At 43.6% G+C, this 26,006-nt stretch overlaps 1 protein-coding gene across 1 annotated transcript in view; it reads right to left on the minus strand.

The window, feature by feature from the left end:
• The window catches only part of LOC138503502 (tolloid-like protein 2), a 186,946-nt gene that overhangs the window by 91,699 nt on the left and 69,241 nt on the right, over positions 1–26,006 (minus strand). Inside the window, exons 10-12 of the mRNA XM_069623284.1 lie at positions 18,097–18,275; positions 10,841–10,925; positions 9,689–9,816 (exon numbers count right to left, since the gene is read on the minus strand). Of these exons, the coding sequence (XP_069479385.1) occupies positions 9,689–9,816; positions 10,841–10,925; positions 18,097–18,275 (392 nt within the window). The remainder of the gene's footprint in view (positions 1–9,688; positions 9,817–10,840; positions 10,926–18,096; positions 18,276–26,006) is intronic.

A 26,006-nucleotide genomic window follows, 5' to 3' on the forward strand; every position in this document is an offset into this window, starting at 1 on the left:
TGTTCATCCTCCTTAAATACATTTTGAAGCTGGCATCCAGGGCAGACCCTGAACAGCTTTCCGGGCGTCGAGCTTCCCTTCTCCTGGGCCATGCAGAGATGGGCCTGAGAAAATTCTGGAGTCCTCCAAAAGCGTGGCTCGACGAAATCTTCACCCTTGAGGGGCGTAGAAGAATCCGACACGGGTACCCGTTGATCGGATAAAGAAACGGTGGAGCTTGAGGCTCTTTTGACTGAAAAAGAGAAACTTTTCCTAAGAAAAAGCGCGAAAAAGGCACTAAAGCTCAAGAGCAATAGCACGAGGATCCCAACACTTGAACGTGCTGTAAAAATCTGAAGATGGCTGCCAGAGGCGGGGCTTAGGGAGATGGCAGTCATTGGCTGTGGTCAGTATTACGCAGAGATCAGTGATTGGTTACTACTACGAAAGACAGATCAGAAACGAAACTGATACTGATTTTTCTTTACCGAGGATTCCCAGCCTGACGACGGGGAATATTCATGAGCATGTGAATCCATGCCAGACCCCATGCTGGAGAATGATGTACACCCTATTTAGCAAGGCCAAATCCTTTTCATAATCTCCTGAAAGCGGAAGGAGGATCTGGGTATCATCTGCATAGTTAGTGTAGGTGATACCAAGATGATCCAAATCATCGAAAAGGGGCTTGGTAAATATGTTGTATAGTGTGGGGGAGACACAGGAGCCCTGAGGAACACTGCAGGTGATGGGTATAGGGTCAGCTGCCGCTGTGGTAGAAAAGACCCTCATGGTCCTACCATTAAGGAAGGATGTGATCCAGGTGATGGCTTCAGTGGAAAAGTGAGCTGAAGTGTGGAGGTGTGAGCATAGGACAGAGTGATCGACCAAATCAAAAGCTGCAGATAGGTCGAGGAGGAGGAGTAGGGCCGCTTGTCCGTTGTCTCTGAGCAGATCAATCTGAGCTTTCAGGTCAATGGGAGCAGTTTCGGTCCCATGTTGGGGACGGAATCCAGATTGTCTCGATCCTAGTAGGTTGTGTTCTTCCAGGTGCTTCTGTATTTGTACATAGGCAACCTTGTCCAGATTTTTTAGTAAAAAGGGAACAGTCGTTATCGGGCGGTAATTTGTGGGTATGGCTGGGTCAAGTGTGGGTTTTTTCAGTAGTGGGAGTACCCAAGATTGTTTTAGATTAGTAGGTATAGATCCAGTAGCGAATTTATCAATTTTGTGATAAAAGGTGAGAGATCACGGGCAGCATCTTTAATGAGCTGTGCAGGGCATAGGTCTCCCTGGCAGTTAGCTGGTTTCAGAGACAGGATAATTTTTTCAACTTCCAAAGTATTGACTTTAGAGAACTGGAAGCGGGTGGGGTTTGTGGACATAAGCTTCTCCGGCATTTTTGAGTTGAGGGTGTCATTCAAGGTGGCTCTTTTGCTGGAGATTTTACTTTGTAGAGGCACATTCTTATTTGCTACGGCATTTTGGATTTCAGAGCACCAGTTTTTATCTTTGGTGCACGTGTCAAAGGGAGTTATGGGGGTTTCTATTTCTTCAAGGATGGCAAACAGTTCTGTCATGTTGGATTTAGCTTGGGATATGCAAGAGTCAAAGGAGACTCGTTTGGCTAGGTAGATTTCTTTTTTGTAGAGTGCAGTTGGTTTAGAGAGTTCAATTTTGTTGGAGACTGAAAGGGATTTTTTCCAAATGGCCTCACAGCACAACGGATGAGGGTTGAGGTTGTAGTATTAAAAATGATAAATACTAGAGACCCAGAGCTATTCACAGGATCATGGGTCTTGGGGCTAAGTGATGTGTTCGCACCTGAGCTCGGTATAGCTCCAGAATTCATCCAAAGGTTCCCTACTCGGGTACACATCACACCAGCAAAGCTACCCTTGTCACTTTACCACTGCGCTGCTCTCCCTTGCCACTCTGCTTGATACAATTGATAAATGGGTCAAGTCGCACCAGGAAGGGTGCTTCCAATGCAAAAGCCAGTAGTGGCAATAGTAGAGATGGGGATATTCCCAAACCACTTAAATGGATCTTTATGTATATGTCAATGCTATTCTCTCCTCTCTAAACATAATTCATTCTATACCATTACTTTTCACACACACCAATTTGTTAATGTTAATCTCAAAGGTATTTGTATCGTGCACCGTCACCACTGGAGTGGTGCCCCGGCCTTCTGGCGGATCTGAAAAGGATGGGGGGGGTAGTAGGGTGCAGTTGGAATAGGAAAGTGAGAGTTGTAATGTACTGTTGGCAGCTTCAGTTCGGTTTGCACCATTCACTGAGCTTAAGTGTGATTTTCGGGTCAGTGTGACTTCCCATGTGCGGCTGTAAGGGGTTATGTGTTGTTAGTCTGTTGTTGCAGTGTGGTGAAGTAGGTGCGTATTGCTGTGCAGAGATGTGGTTGTATGGGTTTCTGTATGGGAAGTGTATGTGGAAAGTTCAGGTTTTACAGTTGGGTTAGCAGGTTTTGTCTTTGCGTTTGTGTGCTTAACATCTATGATTATCCTGTGTGTTTGGTATTGTGGTTTGTCCGCTTAGTTAGCGGGCATGTTGAGGGGTGGTAGTTTCCTCTGTGTTACTCTAGTGGTATGTCTACCTGGCTGATGCTGGCGTGTTCTCGCCCCGGGTTGGTGATGATTGGGATAGAGGGTTCAGGTCACTCTCTGCCCGTCCTTTGCAGGTTCCTTACCTACCTAAGTTTCCTATGTGGACATGGGTTGTTGGGGTGCCCTCCCCCCATCCTCCGGTTAGGGAAAATTAAGTTAGGGTCACACCTTAGGTTCTTGTCTTCCGTTGGGTGCATGCTTCCTAATAGTGTCTTCTGGTTCTGGAGCAACAAGCCAGGTTTTGAGCAGTTTCCTGAATTCCAGGTGACCCCTTGTGCTGCATATGTTTTTTGGTAGGTCATTCCAGGTGCTTGCTGCCAGGTGAGAGAAAGATGATCTTCTGAATTTTCTTTTATTTTATGGTTTTGGTTTTAAGCAAATGTTGTTGCTTGATCTGAGTGGTCTTGTCAGACAGTAGATGGTTATTTTCTCATTTAGGGAGTCTGCTCCTTGGCCGTGGATTGTTCTGTGCGCTATGCAAATTGTTTTGAATTTTATTCGCTGTTTTATTGGTTACCAATGTAGCATTTTCAGTACTGGGGTAATGTGTTCTCTTCATGGTAGTTTGAGCAGAAGTCTGGCCGCTGCGTTTTGGATGCGCTGAAGTTTCTTTAACAGTCGTTCTGGCATTCCTAAGGATAGGCTGTCGGCGTAGTCTACTCTGGACATGATGAGTGCGATGATGGTGAGTGTTTTGTGGGTAAAAGAAAGGAATGGTAGGGTCCTTTTTACCATGTTTAGGGGGAAGAAACATTTCTTGATTATGGCGTTTAATTGTGGCTTGAGTGTCAGTTGATTGTCCATCAAGACTCCCAAATTTTTCACTATCGTTGATAGAGTTGGTGTTCCAAGTTCCATTGGCCATGGGATGTAGTGATTGTTTTCCCCGCTTTTGGATATGATAATTATTTTTGTTTTGCCCGGGTTCAGTTTGAGGCTGTTGGTGTTCATCCAGCCGGAGAGTTCTTGTAGGCAGTCTTCCAGCGCTGTGTTTCCTTCCTGTGTATCTTGTATTTTGTAGACAATCTGTGTGTCATCAGCATAGTTGTAGCATGTGAGGCCATATTTTTTTAAAGAGCTTGATTAATGGTGCCAGGTATATGTTGAAAAGCAATGGGGATAAGGAGAATCCTTGTGGTACTCCGCAGGTGCATACTCTTGGGGTGGATTTGAAAGGTTTGATCCATACAGTTTATGTTCTGCTTGTTAAGAAGGATTTTAGCCATAGTAGGGCTAGTTCAGTGATTCCTATTCCTTCCAATCACCCAATTAGGATGTCGTGGTTGACTGTGTCAAATGCTGCGGAGAGATCTCAGATTGAGAGCAGTGCCGTTTCTGTTCCTATCATTGTTCTGAAGCCTACTTGTGCTTGATCCAGCAGTAGGTTTTCTTCTATGAATTCTTGTGTTATTCTGTAGACGTATGTTTCAAGTAGTTTTGCTGGGCACGGGATGTTTGCGATAGGTCTGTAGTTGGAGAGGTCCTCCATGTTTCCTGCTGTGTCCTTGAGTAGTGGCTTGATGTATGCTGATTGGAATGAGCTCTGTACTTTTCCTGTTGAAATTGATTGGTTGAAAAGGTTTCTTTAGTATTCCATGGGTTTTCCTTGTGTGAGGAGTGATTTGTGTATATCTGGTGGACAGGGATTCATGGGGAAGCCTGCTTTGTTGCTATGGTTTACAAGCTTGCCAAATGTCTCAGCTAATATTTGGGGGACGCTTCGGAGTTTATTCGGGTGATCCTCAGATGGCTGGGTAGGTTGCATGTTGTAGTTGCTTAGTCTGCTTTGTATGATATGTTGGATGGTGGCAATTTTGTTTTTGAAGTAGTCTGCAAGGTTGTTGCATAATTTCAGTGAAGGTGTTGGTGTGTCGCTGTAGCCAGGGGGCTTTCTCATTTTGTTTATGATTTTAAACAGTTCTTTTTGGGTGTTGGCGCTTTGGTGATTCGTTTTCATACTATTTCTTCTTGGCCTTATGGATTTCCCTTTTGTAGGAGTGGATATGTTGTTGGAATTGTAATAGGTAATTTTGTTTCCTTTGTTCTAGTTCAAGCTTCCTGTTTTTTCTTTTCCTGGTGCTGAGTAGCGGTGTAAACCATTTTGCTGTTGCTCTTTTGCACGATGGGGTAAAAGGTTTTTCCTTGGCGAGCTCGTCTATTGTTCTGGTGATCCACTTGTGCAGTAGTTCTGTTTTTCTGTTAAGGTGAGGTTCATCCAGAGTCATTGCCGGTGGTTTGTTCGTTTCCAGTAGTTCTACTAGGTTGCTATTTTTAACGGTCCTCCAGTTTCTTTTCATGATAGTCACAAGTTTGTCGGGTTTTTTAGTTGTTGATGTGGCAAGCATGATCACGAAGAGGATGATAAGGCGGTCGCTCCAGAGGATCTGTATTGGTGGCACCATGGTGATGAGGTTTTTGTTTGTGAATATTACATCTAGTGTATGTCCCACTGCATAAGTTGCTCCTTTGACTAGCTGATGTAATTTCATTGTCCTCAGTTGTTTGGCTAGTAATTTTTGTGTGTTATTGGTTTCTTTGTCATACCAGATGTAGAAGTCTCCAAGAGATTATCAGGTGTTCCTGTTCTATGGCTAGGTTGAAGATGGCTTCAGTGAAAGAATCCACAAAGTTTGTATCGAATGTCAGTGGTCTGCATAGCAGGAGGAATTTGAGGTTTGTCTTTGGGTTTGCTGTTAGGAGAAGGCTTAGGGATTTGCAGTTTTTTATGGTTAGTTGTTCTTCAGTTTCAATTCTCAGGTGTTCCTTGTGCCAGTCCTCTTTTGTTTTTCCTGTTTGCTTGTGAGCACTTGAAGTTGCCAGGGAGGCAGTCATGGAAAGTAATTTTGTAGTTGTCGTCTAGCCATGTTTCGATTATGAATAAGATGTAGATACCTTTATCGCACAAAAGGTCGTAGATCTCTGTAGCATTCTTGGACATTGATCTGGCCTTGCTTAGGTTGCAATGGATCTTTTTGATGAGGTTAGGTTTGTTTTTTGCTCATACGGTTCTTTAGTTGGAGTGCTTCTGTGTTGTTGTCATAGATCAGTTGGTGATCCGCTGAGTCTGCTTCATTGTTGAGGCAGTCTGTTAGGTTGATGGTTGGGTTGATGAATTCTTCTGTTTCGTCGTCTTCTATGTTTTGATGGGCTTGCTGGTGGTGACTTGTTGTTTTTGTGATGTAAGGAGTGAGGACTTTGGTTTCATACCTTCCTATTCTGGAGTACTCTCTTCTTTTTGCGGGGTTCCAATTGGTTGTCGGCATGTCTGGATCTGTTGGTGGCATTGGAGTGTCGAGGTGTTGCGGGTGTTGCGAGGTACGGTGTAAGATATAGGGATTTTTCTCCTCTCATGTTGTTTGTTCTGTTGGTTGTAGTATTTGTTGGGGAGTGCTCTGTATTCGTGGTGGTTTCTCCTTGGGGGGTGAGGGTGTGGATCTGGTCTGTTTGTTCCTTGTTCAGATTCCCTTTGGTGGCGTCCAGCTCTGTTTCGGGGCATTTTGTGGTCCTTGGTAGTAGGGTTGGTAAGGTATTGTGGTTACTGGGGCGGTAGCCCACCTGTAGGGCCTTGTGTGGCTTGGCTGGTTTTGACTTTTATCCTCTTATGTGTGTGGTAGCTGGGTGTCCTCTATGGGTGGTTGTCCAATTAGTGGGTTAGGTTTTGGATTTCCTCTATCTATGGGTGGCCTGTCTAGGTGGGGTTCTGGCAGGGTACTATATGTTGAAAGTGGGCGGCGCAGTTGGATATGTGCAGAGGGTGACTGGTTCCTAGTTAACTTGGGGAGTGACCTGGCTACAGGTACTTGCTTTAAGTGATTTTTAGGTGTTCCTGGGTGAAATGCAGGCCTAGGTTTCGCAGATGGCAGGCAGTGGGAGAGCACTCCTAGATTTGAGATCACTAGATAGTGGGAGAAAAGGTCTAGGAGTCACAGTATGGCAGTCAATTGAGATGAAAACACACCTAAGTGTGAGATTTCTAGACAGTGGAAGAAGAGGCCTAGGTGTCACAAAATGGCAGTTAATTGAGACGAAAAACACACCCAGATTCAAGACTCTTAGATAGTGGGAGAAAAGGCCTAGGTTTCGCAAAATGGCAGTCAGTTGAGAAATAACACACCTAGATTTGAGATACATAGACAGTGGGAGAAAAGGCCTAGGTGTCACAAAATGGCAGCTAATTGAGACGAAAACACACCTAGATTTGAGACTCTTAGATAGTGGGAGAAAAAGACTTGGTTTCACTATGCAGTGGACGCTTCAATGTGTGCCAGTAAATTGGGTGTACACTGGGCTCCTCAGAGTGTGTCCTAGCTGTATATGTTTAGTGGGTGAAGTACTTATTGCAGTGGTGGTGGTTTAAGATGGGCTGCAAGTAAATGTGGCAATCACTACCAGTAGTTCTCCCTACATTGTCCATTGAGGCAGGTTGACGGCTGCCTGGTCCTCTTTTTCAACTTGTGGGTGCTATCTGATGCTGCTTATGCTGTTCATGGGTGGAATTATGTCTTGGCAACCACCCAAGAGAGTCAAGGTGGGAGCAAGCAAGCTTGTTGGCAGCTGCTTGATGAAAAGGTGGGCTTGTCCCTGCAGCTGGATATAAGCTGCTGAGTACTGCTTTACGTGTTGCTTGAGGTCAGCATGGGGTGGATTCGGGCCAGGGTATAGGGGCCAAGTGGGCTCTCTTGTTTGAGTATGTGTGCAGGGCTTAGGTCCGGTGGCAGTGATTTTCGATAGTACTTATTGGTGGGTGGTGGCCTGCTTTCCCTGCTGACACCTGCAGAAACCTCTCTGGGTTGATTCTTGACAATTGCCCTTTGACTTGGGGTCCTTAGCCGCAGGGGCTGCACCTCCAGAAGGCTGCCCTAGCACTCTCAGTCTTGAGAAGATGTTGGTCCAATCAGGGCAGGGGGGAGCGGTTAGACCTAGGAAGCCACAGGGGAGACTGGGGTGACCAGGGAGCAAAATACAATTTCAAATGCAGAGAAAAAAACAGTCACAGAAATGCAAAAAAATAACTTTTCCTTTCCTTAAAAAAAGGATGCACGGCTAAGGCCACCAGGGACAACAATTATCCCAAGAACCTACAGCTGAGAAATGCTGTTGGTGTTGCAGAGAGGTTCCTACACCCTCTCACAGGACTAACCCCTTGTTCTGCTGGCCAATGGGGCTACTGTGGGTGAGGAGGGAGGAGGGGGCCGGGGGAGCAGGAAGTAGGGAAAGGGGACGGTGGGTTCAGGTGCGCTAGTGCACACAAATGCAAAAATGGGCTAAGGCCACCAGGGACAACACTTACCCCAAGCACCTGCAGTTGTAAAACGCTGCTGGGGCTACAGAGAGGATCCTACACCCTCGCTCAGTACTAAACACTCGGCCTGCTGGCCAATGGGGTTATGCTGGGTGGGGAGGGAGGAGGGGGCAGGAAAGCAGGAAGTGGGGCTATGGGGCAGTGGATTCAGGTGCACTAGTGCGCACAAATGCAACAAAAATACTTTTCTTTCCCTTAAAAAAGGATACGTGGCTAAGGCCTCCATGGACAAAATTTACCCCAAGCACCAGCTGCTGAAAAACGGTGCTGGGGCTGGAGAGAGGGTCCTACAACCTCGCTCAGGACTAAACCCTCGGCCTACTGACCAATGGCGCTACAGTGGGTGGAGAGGGAAGAGGGAGACGATGGATTCAGTTGAGCTAGGGTGCACAAATGCAAACAATTGCTTTTCTTTGACTTAAAAAAAGGATGCGTGGCTAGCAGCCAGGGACAACACTTACCCCAAGCACCTGCAGCTGAAATTACGCTGCTGGGGCTGCAGAGAGGGTCCTACACCCTCGCTCAGGACTAAACACTTGGCCTGCTGGCCAATGGGGCTACGGTGGGTGGGGAGGGAGGAGAATTAACGTAATTCATTCTATACCATTAGTTTTCACCCACAGTCATTTGGGTTGAAGCACCACCTATATGCCAAAACGAAACTGGACATAGCTATAACAATGTAGTAATGTCAGGCTGTGATACAAAATATGCCTTGAAATATTAAAGTCACCTGCGTTGGTGAAAGGCAACTTATTGCAAAACATGCTTTAGGTGGTAACTTGGGGCATAGATAAGAGTACATTTGCAGCAAATGCTGTTTTGTGAAGCACACTAATCCAGAAACATTTGTCAAAGCAGTTATGACTTAAATACTGCCAAACTCAAATACCGTTACGGAATTTGGTAAAACCCCAGTGAGAGTAATGGTATGCATGATTTAGAATTAGGCGGTCCCTTCAGTTTCAGAATTTGGAGTCTCATTAGACGCCACTGGGGATTGCATATTAGCATCAGTTTTCCCCAATTTCGACCCTCCTTGGACTCCACTGGGGTTTCCATATTAGCACACACAGTAATGGAGTTGTGTTGTGGAAATGCATTCCACACAAAAGCATGTGGATTTGTCGAGTTTCAAGATTGGAACCCTGAATTTGATGGTGCAGTAAAAGTGTGAGTAATCGCATTACCAGCGCTTTCTTTTTTACCACACTGTCAACCACATACTGAGGCCCTCTGAGTACAGTTTGGAAGAACATGTACAACAGTTTTATGGTGAGAAGGGAGATGTGTGACATAAACTATGGACGCTTGGTTTGCTGAAGTGTTGTCATGGAATGTGCAGGGAGGTTATGTCATCAGTGGAGGTATTGAAGGGGGTCAGTTGATGGGGATATAAAAGATTAGCAGAGCTCATATGGTTGGAGACCTACCGAGTTAAGAATACATGCTGCGTACTCTTTCAGCATGGGACTATCATTACAGAGAGCTTACGTGATTAATTGATAAAGGATTATGAAAGAATGAACTATCAAATGACCGAATGCATGATTGACAGTACAAACAAAACAATTTCTTAACATTTTTGAATCTTGAACCAATTGTGTGAAATATGTTAGCAGACAAATGCTGGGAGTCTTAACATCTCAGGGGCGCTTTAGATGCCAAGGGCCTAGGATGCAGAGTGGATGCATAACAGTTCTAACAGTTTAAGGAGGGCAGTAAGGGTGGTCTAGCTGAGCCCTCAATTAGTGGCACCGGGCAAGAAAAGGGCACTTACTGCAGCTGTAGAGCTTGTTGATCTTGGCTATATCCAGGTTGCTCATTCCAAACCTTTGACCGATGGGGACATTAGGGTCAGGTTTTGGGATTATTGTGTCTTGTCCAGCCCTATTAGTGAAGGCATTTCTATTGCAAAGAAGAAGATCGATAAGAAAATGCATAAGACTTAAGTGATTAATACCAGTATGTACAAAAAGCTTTGATTATGTAACATTTTATAACTATTAGCATTCTGAGCTATGTCAAGACAAGCAGTAAGGCTGTCTACTTCACTATCATCTTTACTGCCATACCCCCCAGTGTGACGTCATGAAGCCCAGTAAATTTGAGGAAGAGTGACACTTCTAAGGAATATTACCCTGCTTCTATTAGTACAACACCCTTAAAATGCAACATCAACCCCACCCCAAAACCAGATACAGTGGAATGTGTGAATGTGCTAACAGGATTATTTCTAGTTCATTTACATGATCTCTTGCTAATAAACGGAAGCTTACATCATTGATACGCCAACTGCTGACATTATATCTGAGAGAGTTCTAGGATATCCGCCTATGCATAAGGTAAATTACTGTAAAAAGTGCCAGGATCTGAGGGCACTCCTAAAGCTCATGTGATCACTGATGGGTCGTAGATGGATGAATAGGTTGCACAGGCCTGCACCCTGGAAAGGGAAGAAGTGAGCACCAGACATGGCCTTACCACACGTAAGAGAATGGCATAGAGGTCTACCAGGACCAAAGAGTGTGCTGTGGCTGTTACAGTGGAACTCCAATTGCCAGAAGAGGAGGCCAGTGCCATAGCATAAGGGCTAGGCCTAGGGATAATCATTCCAGCCTCTATACATTCTACTTACCTTTCACTAAATATCTAAGATATGCCTCTTCTCTATAGTTCTGTCTACACAGTGACCCCGTAAAAGCCCTGTGTATATTCTCCTTTGCTAAATGCCAACTTTTTATTTTTATAGAGAAACGTCGGTTCCTTGAGTCTGCTCCCTTCGTCACTACTGCCCGAGATGAGAGAGAAAAAGAAACATGCGCCCATCCCTCAAAATGCGTGTACCCTCTCTATCAGCATGAGGACCCACCCTGTGATATCTTGCTACACAGTTCTGCGTATTTCACACATCAGCCCTGACTGTCATTACCTGCCATAGTGCATCACTGAACCGTAGTCATAAGCAAGACCCAGGGTGTTGGCGTTCATCTCCTTGTTAAAGTTGGGCTGATCACCTGAAAGGAACAGTGACAGTGACTATGATAAACAATTAGAACTCAATGTCTGGCTGCATATATACTTTACTCATTGTTCAGAGATGATTCCATGTTTTCCAAATAAAGAGCAGCATCGCCAGCACACCACCTTGACACACACAGATTTTACTTTTACAAATACTTAGTATCAGTGGCTTAACCTTTTGGAGGACATGCCCTTAGAGCAAAGTAATTGAAAATGATGCCCCGGTTACATGGAATCAACTGATCAGTTTGTGCTTCCGCCTATTTTTTCAAAATGAGACCGTTTCCTAGTCATCCCATAAATGTAATTATGTTGAGCAACCCATGATACTGCAGTGAGCATCTTTTCATGACTCATTGATAAAAATGTACCCTTATTTCTGTTTTAGTGAATCCTATGTTTTCAGAAAGAGGCACTCATAGGCAGTGTGGTGTCCCTTTAAGTGAGACACAAGGCAGAGTGATGTAACTCTGCAATGTATACTGTATAATAAATGGCTTCGCATCAAGGCGCTCGTCAGAGCACGCATGGATCCCGGACGGGAATCAGTGTCTTGTTTGTCATCTGTGGGGGCTGGATGGACTCAAGATGCAGTAGGCCACACACTAGGGGGCCATTCTTACAGCCATTACAAAAATGTGCAGTTTGCATCTGTGTTGTAACCGCTGAAAGGGTGCACAGGCATGTCAGAACATTCATGTGTGGTGTGGACTGCCCACAACACAATGTGAGTGAGCTTTACATGAAAACGTACACCATCATAAACAAAGTGCTGTGTAATAAAATAGACATTGATTAATACCAAGAACTAAATGGAGGAGTTTTCGAGGAAAGGAAGGCTGCACATTATGAGTCAGATGGCAGGACTGGCAGAAAGAATAAGAAGACTATGCAGGAAGTGGGAAAGCATTCCACAGGTTGGGGTCATTAAGCTCTGAACAGAGCACAACTAGCTTGAGGAGAGGAGAAGGAGAATGGAGGGAGAAATTCAGATGAGGGAAAGATTCCAGAGACGACAAAAAGTGGGTTCTAATGCATGAAGATATTTTAAAATAAAAAAGGAGAAAATAAAACGGAAAACATAACTGATAGGGAAGCCAGCAAAGACTGAAGGCAAATTGCAAGTTATGAGAGGACCAGGTAATAGATAAGGGTGAGACTTTTAGATGACTGAAAATTACAGTGGAATTGCTAAATATTATAGTTAAGTTAGAATCAACAAGAGTGGGCAGGTGTGAATAGATAGAATATAATAGATAGTCAAGATGGAGGGACTGAGGCAACAAGTTTGATTTGACAAACACTTCAGGCAAATATGGCATCAAGGAGACATTGAGTGAATAAAGATGAAGAGACAAATATCTGAGAGTCATTGGCACGATAGGAAGACGAAAGGTGAGCTGAGAGAAAAATGTATTTGGAAACAATAAGGGGACATGCATGAATCCCAAAGAGATCGTGGCGTGTAATCAAAGGCCCCAAATTAACAGAACTGAAGGGCCCACTGGAAAAATGACCTGCCAGCCTTCATACAAAAAAAAACCTCACACTGAAAATGGGCCAATTTAGGCAGACTGTGGGAGTTCTGCAAGTAACACAAGAAAGTGCAATGTGGAAAAGGCTTATCTGTCGTTACTAAAGAAAAATCAGCCTTTTAATTCATGGTGTTGGAAGAAAATCAAAGGCCCGTTCCACATGAAAAGCAGGATTTGCAAATACTGAGACGAAAATGGCTTTACATGTGTGTTTGCAGTTCGAAAGCAAGACATGAGAAAAATGTTCCCCTGCTAACATACAAATGTCAGGCAAAAGACAGTGGGCCTCATTACACGGTAGGCGGTAAGGGTTTACCGGTACCAGTATTTTACCGGTACCGGTAAACCCTTACCGCCTTACTACGAGGTCCCTTTGCGGGTTGGTACATTAACACCTGCCAAAGGGACCGGGGTGCTAATTACAGTACCGCAATTTGCGGTACCGTAATTAGTGCCTTCCCCATTCCCATTATGCCCTATGGGGGAAAAATGGGAATGGGGAAGGGCAATGGAGGAAGGAGGAATTACCGCCTTCCCAGCCTTGGAATAGGGCGGTATTTCCTCTTTCCTCCAAGGCGGTACCGGTAAATTACTGGCATGAACCATGGCGCTAATAGCGCCATGGTTTACCGCCTACCGTGTAATGAGGCCCAGTGTGTGTTAAACAAGATGTAATGTATATCATGCTTCACCTGCAAAATACTGGCAACAAGTGAAATGAAAAACTTGGGTCAAATGAAGATCTAATTTAGGCCAGAGGCAGACCCTTTTGGCTTGTTGTTAGGCAGAATTTTCAAATGGCTTCCCCCACTGCAAGCTTGATTCGTGCATGCCCACTTTTTACAACTGCAATAAAATGTGGCCTGCCTGAAGGGTGTTGAAAACCAAGTTTCCCTAGACCTGCTGTCCTAGCCAGTGTGTGACTGGAATGTGGGGGGGGGGGGCTCTCTGTGTTGCCAAAGCCTCCCAAGTAGTTACAACTGGCAGCCACCAAATTCAAACAACAAAGAGGCAAATAAAAACACAGTACAGGAAGCATTGGTCACATGCTGGCCAGGAATGGTAAATGGCCTGGGAGAAGGGAATCTCATATTTGCATGTGAGAAAATTCCCCTTTGTTTAAATGGACTATAATGTATGCCTTTTTCTAAGCAACCATAAGTAGTATTGCTTTTATTTCTGTGTCATTTTTTACATGTGATTTTGTTGAAATAAAATGCATCCACCTGCGCCTTAGGGAATTGTAATGACCAATTAAAAGGTGTTCCTGGCTGCTCTGAACATGTTCCGAATTTGAGAGTTGGCGAACTGGTGGAGGGTAAATTAGTAATGTGGGGAGTAAACTATATGTTCCTAATGATTATGCTTTTTGTAAAAAAGGTGGGAAATTGCCAAATGGCCACGCAAAATGGTGTGGACCCAGCTGTTTTATTTCATTCCCCATGATTAGCTGAATCGCAAAACATATACATTATGGCAGTTGTTAGTAAAGCACAAAGTTGTGTCACATAGCAAAGGTGAAACAAAAGGGGATTTAAAATAAATTGCAGTTACCATATGTCTGTTACAGACTCCTAAGCCAATCCTTAGAGGGTGGCTGGATTTGGAAGGAGAGATAAAGGTAACTGTCCAATCCTGGTTGCGAGAACCTTTGCAGGGCACTGCCCAATATTGACATGTTGATGGTGTCATCACTGGTATATAAAGTGGATGCACTATGAGAAAAGGGACAGAGCTGCTGAACATTACCATCTGACAGCTGCAAGGAAGCACCAAAAGGAGATTTTGCTGAGATTGCATTTGGGTGGAGCTGTCTGTTTTTGGGGAGTCCTAAAAGTAGAAGAGCTGGGGGACCATCCTTGAGAGTGGAGTGACCTGACCCCTGTTCTGTCCTCCCATAGGGTCCTGAAGTGCAGCTGGCTTTCCTGAACATTAAACAGAGGATTTCAATATAAGTAGAATTGAGCCCTTTGAACCCAAAAGGTGGGGGAATCAGCTGGCCTTAAATCATTCCCCTTTATAATGGATGGGGGCTGGTGGGGTAAAACGGTGTAGATCCTTAGCCTTTTTAACTAAAAATATTAATTTAATTAATTCCGATTGGCAGAATACCACAAGGTGATTTTTGTTAAAATTCAAAATTAACAAAGCTCATTCACAGTGTGCGCTGAAAACTATAGATTGTAAAGTAATTGGCTAATCCTATTTTTTCTGTTAACCCCAACTTCTTTTAGGAAGAGGGGTGTCTTTGCCCCTAAACTAAAACTAAAAAAGATCCCCATTGTTCCCTTCCAGCTTCTCCAACACAGGCCTTTAAGTGGAGGTGGTTCTGAAATCCAAAATTCTTAAATCATCCCAATTCTACTGTCTGACTTCCCCAACACACACCAAAGTGAAGGGGGTCCGAAGAACAAACTGTTGCATCACCCTATGTTTATTTCAAAGCAAAGGTGTGGGTGAAATAATAATTGCCATATGCATTTGTACAAATCTGTAAACTAAACTGATAGCCTTTTTAAGCATACAGGAAAATAGAAATTGTGTAGCGTTGCATATGCAATTGATTGTGTTCATTGACCAGTTTGATTGTTTCTTGAAGTGAAATCTGTACAAAGTAAATAATTGAGATTTGTGTTTTTCCCAACCAACTGTTGTGATTTATTTGTGTAACATGAAGTTTAATTGTAAGCCACAAAGAAGGTGGCATGTGTTCTTTTAGTGTAATCTCCATTGTTTATCATACAAATATATTTCCTGTACACTGGCATGGTTCTTGGCTCATTGGTAGCTCAGGGGGAGGGATCCAAGGGGCATTAGATGCATCAGAAATAGGGCTGAACAAAGAACTGACATGAAACCATTTATTTTGTGACACCTACATTGGGGAGGGAAGGAATGCCCTGTGTGGGGGGAAATATACCGTTACAAGGTGTTGTATGGGAGTAGAAAGGTGCTTAAAAAACTTACGTCCACGAGCCATCAGAGGTGTAGTGAAAGGGATAAGAGGAATACCGGCCACTGGCTACTCCAGGGATGGCAAGTTCAGAGACAGTCTGTGAAGCACAGTACCATGATCTAAAGTATCAAAGCAGAAGAATGGGACACAGATTTCTGAACACCAACGACAGGTGATGATGGAATAGTAAGTAACAGCTTGTGTTCAGTTTGAAGGCCTGCAATCAGACTGTAGTGCAAAAATAAGAATGTAGAGAGGAAGAAGGGGTCAAGGTAGACTGCACATAAGAGTTTATCAAGAAATCATAGTGCTCAGAGTAGGTTTTGTTTTAAAAAGAGCAATATTGACATCATATTTGTAGGTGGATGAAGCAATGGTTGGGATGAATGCAGGTAGGGGAAACCAACACTGTGTTACTATCTAACCCTGTTGGAAGAACACCCTGTCCCTACACAGGGGTGCCTATGCCTAGGCAGTGTATGGTGCAACGCCTGTCTAATAGGGATGGGGTGGGAGAGAAGCTGTCCCTCAATCTACCAAATGTATGGAGGCCCCAACCTGCATTGGTGCTAATTTAACATAATAAACAACGTTTTCTAAAATAGAGCAACCAACAACAACAACATACAACTCCTACGTTTCCTGGTGTGACAGGGCTGGTTATTAGATCACTGTCTGACACAGCTAAGAAAGCTTGCATGAGCATTTAAATAACCATGGGATTTTATATCCGTATTTTATTCACCTTAAGTAAATTTAATTCAACCTCATGTTGGAGTGGTGGATGTTGTTAACATCTAAAAGGGGCAACGGATTACTTGCATCAATGCCCGTTTTTGCAGAACACTACAAAAGGCACACAACGTGTGAGTGATAGACTAGTGTTTGCATTTCTTATGGGATATCACTCCTCATTGTTGGGGATATCTGAGAATGGCCATGGAACCACCCACGACCAATAGGGTTGACCGGTTTTGATGGAGTTGGGTAATTCAAACCATCTTCTTCAGGACCATCTAGTCTATTGTGCAGTAAGTCTGTCTTCCAACCATGCCCGGGTATAGGGGCACGAAATGGATAAGCTGCTCCGTCTCACACGTTGTGAGCCTTTTATAGTGTTCTACAAAAACAGGCATTGATGCATGTAATCCGTTGCCCCTTTTAGATGTTAACAACATCCACAACTCCAACATGAGGTTAAATTAAATCCCATGGTTATTTAAATGCTCAAGCATGCTTTTTTAGCTGTGTCAGACAGTGATCTAATAACCGGCCCTGTCGCACCAGGAAACATAGGAGTTGTATGCTGTTGTTGTTGGTTGCTCTATTTTAGAAAAAGTTGTTCATTTTGTTAAATAAGCAGCAATGAAGGTTGAGGCCTCCATACATATGGTAGATTGAGGGACAGCTTCTCTCACATCCTATCCCTATTAGATCGGCGTTGCACCATACACTGCCTAGGGATAGGCACCCCTGTGTAGGGACAGGGTGTTCTTCCAACAGGGTTAGATAGTAACACAGTGTTGGTTTCCCTTACCTGCATTCATCCCAACAATTGCTTTAAGATATGAGCCTGTATTATTATTTCTCCTAAAGAATCGTTTATATTGTGATACAACACTGTTGATATAACGGTTATAGAATGAAAAATGTCTATTCTTACTTTTGAATTACCCTGATGTTTCATCTTGGATGAAAGGACTGAACAGAAGAACGAGAGGAGGCTGGAGCAGGGGATACATACTGGGAATGCAAGTGAAGGTTAGAGGATCAGCGGGATTGACAGTAGAACTGGCTCACAATTAGTAAACAAAGAGAGAGAGAGAAAGGCTGAACAGAAATAGAGGGGATAGAGGAGCCATGATAGTAGGAGTCAAAGTGGGTGAAGGTGGCCAATTAAAAATAGACAAATGTACAACGCAGCTTGGGAAATGCAGTAGCATTATACAGACTTTCTTACAGACTTTCTTGAAAACAGGCCCAACTATTGATATAGGTCATCTGACATAACACAGGCATCCATTTTGCCAAACTCTACTCATTTCTAGGACTAGGTTAACTAGTACCCTTTTGTACTTTTTCTGTTACCAAACCTACCATAACAAATTGAAAAGGTGTCCATATTTTTTAATTGAGAAAAATGAATCTACCCAATATAGAAGAAATTAAACCTCTGTCCAGAAACCGCTTGATAAAATTAATCCATACTGAAACAGTTGTGTATAGTAACAGTTGATTCTTATTGATTGGTTTTCAGTGGACAAAAACAATAACGATCGCCACACAGCGGAGAATCTGCAGGAAAGCCATGTAAGATATGTCAATATCTGAGTATGCAAGTGGGGTTTCCGGCAAGCACTTTCCAATCTCTGTTTTTGTTCACCAGAGTAAGATGGTCTCATTCATTCTACAATTATGCTGATATAAATGATTCTATTGTGTCGAACCCACATACTCCCTGCGTCCAATCGCTCATTTCACCCTGAGTTGACTTCATTGGGTAGACCATTGAGGTGGGGGCAAAGAACTGGGCGTGGATGTCGCTGGGAGTTGTGGAATGCATCCTCAACATAAAACCCCATGTTTTCCTACTTCAGATACAACTTTTATCTGTGGTCACCAACCGATAATATGAGCCTTCCCAGAGTAGACTGTTAATCCCTGGGGTTTTACCTTGGTTGATGAACTGCCACCTAATGTTGATATAGTTGTCACGATCTTTGCGGCTGTGCTCATGGTACAGGCCAAGGTTGTGCATTAGTTCGTGCTCAATGACTCCAATAGAAAGACATCCGTTCCTAGACAAGGACAATATCTGACTTCCACCGCCTCTTCCTACCGTTGAATAACATCTAGAAATAGAGGAATCATAATGAAATAAGCTCTAAAATATACTGAGACCGCTGGTGAAGAGAATTTGACATTGCTTTACAACAGTTTAAATTACTTTAGATCTAACAATTATGTGCATGTTTATTTGGTTTTACAATTCTCAATTTGTGATTTTAACAAAGGTTGGTATTTTTATTTGGTCAACTTAATTATATACAGTGATATTAACAACATGCCTCAACAATATTTCTCCTTCCAAAGTTCATTAAAATGTTGCCATTAGTCCCATCTAGATTGCATCATCTCTCACATGTTACTAGTTTTCTGAAAGTTTACCTGAAAGCTGCTGTTGGCAATTTTCAACCAACAATGGCAGCTAAAAGAACAGAACACTTGCATCTTGTTAGCCAATGATCAGGGGTTGAGTCTCTTTACTGAATGACCAACGTTGATTGAGTCTACTGTAAAAGCTTAGGCAAGCATCATGCGTTTTTTTCTAAACCTGCTTGTGATATGTTTGAATTTTTGACTTTTGTTTATTAGTAGATCCATCTGATCTGTGTTTGTTTAGTGCGTTCTTCCTCTGTTCAAACGTTGGAAGTATCGTAAACCAGAACCCAAATTCGCTGCATGCCATGTGAGACAACAAGAGATATAGGGACCTTCGTGAATTTAACAATCTCTGACAGGATTTATATAGTCCTATTTGCTCGAAGTGTCAGTAGTGCATTGTAGCATGGTTGGCAGAACATGCTTGGAGTTCTAGTATGGACTGTTTTTGGGAGCAGTAGCGCACACTGCACATATTCCCAGGTTCTTTGTGTCTGGCATTAGGCACCATGTGTGATGTGAGCGGCCAAGACCTGAGAAGGGCAATGGTGATGAAGACCATGATGCTAATCCATCATCTACCTTTAAAACACAGATCTTTAAAATCCTTAAAATACATCACAATGCCCTCAAAATTGTCAGAGGTCCTAAAGGCAATGTACAAAAGGTTGGATTCCAATGAGGTGTTCAATTCTGCCTACCAGCCTGCAAACCTGGCCTGACAGAGATCACATAAAGTATATGTTTGGGGCAATAGATCACCCCCTCTAGACGACTGGACACATGAGCTAGAGTAGGGACATGCGAGCCGAAGTGAAAAGGGGAACATTACGCACCAATATTAGTCACAGATACTTTCACTACCCCGACCCAGAAATTATATAGAAACAGAGGTAGGATACCCTTTCACTCAAGATACCTCAGGCAAACTGGTATTGGCATTCACCTCTGGTAACATGGATTTTAAACTGGGTCCCTGAATCTCATAGAAGCAAAGTAAGGGTTCATCTTGGAAGATCTTAATATTTGAAGTCGAATGGGATGGGAACCAGGAACACGTCCAATAGGCTGGGCAATGGTAACACTTACTTGCACTTTGGGACATGAGTAAAAGTTGTAAGAAGGGTGAGGGTGTAAAACCAGATAGTATGCTTGCCTGTTATGTTATTATTAGTAATTCATTTAATTCCTATTAGTGACATTAGTTATCCATTATCCATATTATTCTGCCACTTTGACTATGCATTTTGCTAGAGAAATAGGCCTTATTATATGAAGGACCTTGTTTAGACATGTTTACACATATGTTATTATATATGCATTTAGACACACGCATGAATGTGCACTTACTACACATTGAGTCCATTATGTAGTGCTTGGTTGGAGTGAGTGAATGTTGTTAAGCACTATAGAAAATGCATGTAGCTGGCTCTGGAGCCATTCAGAAGCTGTTTGTTCTGCAGAGACATTGTTTTGAGTTACACTGGTACATGGAATGTAAACAGTTTCTTGGCAGGAAGGTCGTAACTTTTCCCAAGTAGTAGGGAATGAGAGGGCATGGCTTATCAGGCCCTAGGCCTGCTCGCAGACAGACAGAAAGGTGGGAGGCAGTGAGTGGGTGCTTTGCACATAGACACAGAGCGTTGTGGAGAGAGAATGGTATTTTTAGCTTGCAAAGAGCTGACAATGGATGGGAGCATGGTTTTCTAACACAGAGGAGAAGGCCATCGGACATGTACAACATATGCTCTGAAATGTCATGATGACGAGAACACACTGAACTGGGGAGTACAAGACTGATGTTAACAGACTTTTAGGCGCTGTCCGTTCTTAGAAATGCTGGTTTGACAGAAAGAGTGAATACTTGATGTTACCATAGAGATATATGACGTGATTTGAAACTATAACTGGGAGCCTGAAATGAGCAGTAGAGAGAAGCTTTTGGAGAAGCGTTTCGGATGCAGCTTGGCAGACCAGCTTGGGAGATCGGAAGCATTCTGGGAAGCAGAGGGGAGAGCAGAGTCGAGATCAATCTGGCAGAGAGACCAGCAGATGCAGATCGGTGGGGGCTGCCTACCGTTCTTGCAAATGGGGAGTATGAGGCCTAACTGATAAGACACGTGCAAATGGGGAATTAGGACATACACTCACACAGAGCTTTTGGTTTGATGGAAGGGGAGATCAGACAGGAATTGTCTTATGAGAGAGAGTGTGAGGTGTGGTGTGGATTGGAGAGGAATGCTGACACTTGCCATATGTATTTTGCTATTAGCAGTTGTTGTTATTAGGCTGCAATGCATTATAGATCCAGCAGGGATAATTGCTATTAAATTGCTTGCATTAGAAGCCTGAAAGGCTTACATTTATTGCAGTTTGCACCCTACCATAAGGGGGGCAAAAATTCAGTTTTGCTACTTCTGTGTATGAATACATGTATTCCATTTTTATGATTGAGACTGACTTGTGTGTTTTCATTTGTATCCATTGTTATCTTATTTCTCGTGTCTATTTCTTAGTGTTGGTATGTGTTTATGTTGCAGAGCAATTTGGCAATAACACAGTGCACAACTGCCCTGAGAGATATCTGTGCAGGGGGCCAGAGTGGTCCACCCCCCCTGAGGTAGAGTTGCAGATTGACAAGGGTATATCTGAAGATCTGAATGGGCAGAAGGTCAAAGATCAGCAAGGATGAAAGAGGGGCAGAATGAAGACCAAGTAGTAGGGGGCAAACTATTTGACCTAGATGAGATGCTTCACCCCAGATCATCTTTCACTTGCAGAATGTGTTATGAAGCATCTCAGAATTACTGTGGACATAGAAGCCAGAGAACAGCTGAAGGAAAAATGCCCACAGCCATGTTTTAAGGCCGCGGTATTGTTACACCTGATCAACATCCCTAAATGTACACCTTTTATCAAAAAGAAGTTAATAGCTCAACAAGGGTGTAGATTGCTCATGATGAGTGTGCTAAGAAATAGTGCCTTGTGTTGGTGGCCCATTAGCAAAGATTTTGGTGCTCATAACAAATTTCAGTGAGTCGGGCAACTGATGCATACAGGGGTCGTAGGTCACTGTCGCTAAAGCCAGTGCAGATATTGAGACATAATAACTGCACCATTTCCATTAGGTTGTGTGGAAGGATCCTCATGATTGACTCTTACTTGTAGGACTTGCCTACATCAGTAGCTGATTCCCTAGTGTCATTGCTCCTATCTGTCAATTTCTGTGTGAAAGTGATGGTGAAGTTGGTGGGCATCTTTACAGTTTTGGACAAAGCCAAGGTTTCAGTTAAGATGGTACTTCCATCAAAGATTCTCAAAAGCACTTGGCCAGAGCACAACCGCTCAATCAGATGTTTTCAGAATACCTTTCAGAGTTTCCAGGACAGTAGACGTGTATTTTAGCACCAGCAGTACCAGAAGAGGACAAGCCGCTTATTACTAATGAGGGGTTGTACTCCTTGTGACAAAAGCAGGAAAGGAGACACCTAGTAGACAGCTATTGCAGCAGATGAAGGTGCACTGTGAGGCACTGCTGGTGGAGGGGGACGGGACAGCAGGAAAGCTCTGTTATTGGACCATTGAAAGCTGTTTATGGGACTCGTGTTATTCAGATGGTGCTCAGATTTTACTTTGAATTTTACAACTCTACAAACTCCCATGAATTTCTTGCAAGGTAATGGCGTTCTAGTAGACAAGACAAAGGTGTAAAAGTTGAGGAGGAGTGCGTTTGTTGGTCAGGTGATCAGCTACCTTAGGGGCTTTAAGCGCAATCTTCTTCTGGTAAGAGAATCCTCACCTATAGATAAATCTTCCCCAGTTCATCAAGAGGGTATCAATATGTTCGTGTTGTGGCTGTGCGTGTGTGTGCCTACTATGGTTTGCTACTTGCTTAGTCGGTGCGTGTATCTAATATCACATTGAACACTGGCTTCATTGGAAGTGCTGCTAAATTGGTTCTCTGGCATCATTATTCTACTCCTTCACACCTAAATCTCTCTGTCTCTCTGTCTGTGTGTTGTGGAGCTCCGAGACCTCCCCTCACTCCCGACTCTCCCTCTATTGCTGCGCTGCTCTGCTGAGCTCTTGACGGCATTAATGTGGGTCATCGCATTGCCCTTGCAAGAAGAGATTATGCAAGATACTTCCTCGCTTTGTGATTAGCACACTGTATAATTGCTGTGAGGTTGCGTTATATGTTTTAGCTATGGTTGTACCTTAGCAGTTAAGTGACTGGTATCTGTGCAAAAGTACAGGGAAATACACTGTCACAGTGGCCTCCTATCCTATTTGTATTTGCTTTTGATTCGCATCGAGTGACTTGCATACTTTTACTTTTGATTTACTGTGTTTACCGGCTCTTGCTGGTCTCTGTCTTGGTGTCTTTTTGGAAGTGTGTAGATATAAAGAACTGCCACGCTAATAGGCCTGCGTGCGAATAGTGTTTCCATGTAAAAGTGGCTATGCAATTTGAATTGAAGTGAATGCTCTGATTTGACACAATCTGTGTCACACGTGCCCCATTGGTGTGTAATATTTGTATTGCTTGTAAATCGCTTATAGTTTATAAGTGGGCCAGCTTCTCAAAGATTTGACTGTATTGTTTTTATACGAAACAACTAATCCAGTGGTAAGAGACCAAGTATTCACAATACAGTATCCTAGTATCCTCCCTCTCGTCCTAGAGCAGGTATACCATATTTAACTATTGTGACCTGCTTGCTCAGACTGTTTGCCATTTATACCTTGCTCCAGCCAGGCATCACAATCCTAACCCTGTTAACTGTCTGTCAATCAGACCATTAAACAAGTCTGTCTCTGTGTCGCAGCCACTGCTCACTCACAATCAGTCCTGTAGGTAGTATCCGCATTAGCTGCACAGCCCATGTTCAAACATCAAGAGTGCATTCAAGCGTCCCACGCACCACACCTAATTAGATGCTCTGCTTCTAAAACCTGACCTCATTCTCATTTGTTCCCTCCATTTGCTCCACACTTCTTAATGGTCACTTTTGCGCTCAACTGTTACGCTGTTGCCTTCAGAAATGTACTTTAAATATTTTACAACTTTGTTCTGCCCAATACGTTCTACAATTGTATGTATACCAAACTTGCACACATACCATAGCGCCAACTATGATGAGTCATTTGTATATGATTACTGTACTGTATTGCTCGCTTGCATATCGGAGCACCTATTGTACTGAGTTTTTGTATACATTTATTGTACTGTATTGCTCCCCATCACCAGTTCGGCACATTAGACCTTCACCCAAACATAGTACTTGTGACTCCATTACCAGTTAAGTCACAGGAAAAACATAATTCTTAGGGTTAAAGGGCTACTGAACACTCCTGCTGCCTGAACAGTACCTGCTGCTCCTCACCTTCTTCTATTACTCTCACTTCATGGCTACCAGAAGACTACCCAAGTCTTTAGACATCCCCCCTACCCGCTTCTTGCCACTTCTCCTCAACACACAACATATCCCTAACCCAAAGGTCATTAATTTCACCACACATAATACAAATTCACTAGCCCGTAGACTTCACAGGCTTAGAAACCGCACAAGACCCCCTGACGTCTGCAAACGCCCTAGATCTATTCACACCAGAAATTCAGATCTCGGGTGTTGCTCCCGACGCACCCTAAAGCACACCGCCTTCAAAACTCATTCTAACTACTCGCACCCCAGTGGACCACCTCCCCAGTCTATCCCCAGTGTCCCAAAAATCACTTTAGCCACTCAGCCGTCCTCACGGTCCAATATCATCAAAGATGTACTTTGTCCCCTACAATGAGCACTCATCAATGCTAGATCACTTCCAGCTCACGCAACTGAGATCCATGACCTCATTACTAACTTGGACCTAGATGTTTTAGCCATCACTGAAACTTGGCTCCATGAAGCCTCAGGACCATCCATCTCTCTTGCTCTTCCTCTAGGGTATACTATGCTCCGCATAGACAGACCTACTGCCAAAGGTGGGGGAGTAGCCCTTATCCTCAAAGAAAACCTAACAGCCAGACAAACCTTATCGCTGTCATGTGAGAACGTGGACTCCATCTCAGTCAAGCTCTCCATCTCGCCCAACATCACCATAGATATTAAATTAGCCTACCGGCCACCAGGCCCTCTAGCTGACGTTCATGACAACCTAATCCACCCTGTGGGTGGTATCTTAAAAAATTCCACCAAAGCCATCCTTCTAGGTGATTTCAACTTGGGCCTCAATGATCCAAATGATAAAAATGCCAAAGCCTTAGCCAAGGGCTTACTTCAACTAGGCTTCCAGCAAAAAATCGACAATCCAACCCACTGTAAAGGGTGCACCATAGATTGGCTTGCTGACCATAACTGTCGTGTAGACATTAGTTCTAACGTTCCATCCCCACGGACTGATCACCACCTTATCCACATTCTCATTCCCATCACCAATAAAGCTAAAGACATGCCGATGTCCGTCCCACCTGCTTTGGCTAGAAGCACTGGCAACCTAACCAAAGACAGGATCCTCCCATACCTAGACAGCCCGGCCCTCGAGCCCCCACTCTCCTCAGACCCCGCTGTGCTAGAGGAAATTTGCAACACCACTCTCAAAAAAGCTGTCAATGCCATTGCCCCGCTGGAGACCAAGAAAGCGAAAAATAAGAAACACTCCAATTCCTGGTTCTCTGCCGAATTTAAGGAATTTCGTTCCTGCAAACGATCTGCCTTAAGCAACTGGCAAAAGACACCGCAGGCATCTACTCTAGACATCTATAAAAGCCTTGCAAATCAATACAAAAAAGCTATTATTCTAGCTAAGTCGGCATCCTACAATGACAGGGTTTCCAACGCCACCACCGAATCTAAGGAGTTGTTCTCAATATTTAAAGAACTGGCCTCCCCGGTTACCAAAACACAACCAGTCATCAAAGACAAGTCCTGATGCATCAATGTTCAAAAAGCAATGATTAGCAAAATTGAACTCCTGAAAAAGAAAATCAGCAACCACCACAACTACCTCTCCAAAACACAGATGTCCGCCTGCTCTGCTTCCAACACAGTCAGTACAGTTAAAAAGCTATTCTCCTTTAGGGAAGTAACTGAGTCAGAAGTTCTTGACATCATCCAGAAAATCAAACCCTCAAATTGTAAAGGTGATGCCTGCCCAGCCACTTTAGTCAAAGATTGTGTGGATTCCCTAGCCCCATTCTTGACATCCTTCATCAATGCCTCCCTCAAGACTAACACATTCCCTTCCTGCCTTAAAGAAGCTTGGGTTCGCCCATTATTAAAAAATCCCAGTCTAGACCCTAAATCTCCCAACAACTACAGACTTATCACTACAGTCCCATCCCTTCTAAACATTTTAGACAAAGTTGCCCACACCCAAATACAACGGTTCCTTGAAGCAAACTACATCCTAGGCAAGAG

The sequence above is a fragment of the Ambystoma mexicanum genome, chromosome 11, assembly GCF_040938575.1.
Source record: "Ambystoma mexicanum isolate Mex_15411 chromosome 11, UKY_AmexF1_1, whole genome shotgun sequence".
Lineage (NCBI taxonomy): Eukaryota > Metazoa > Chordata > Amphibia > Caudata > Ambystomatidae > Ambystoma > Ambystoma mexicanum.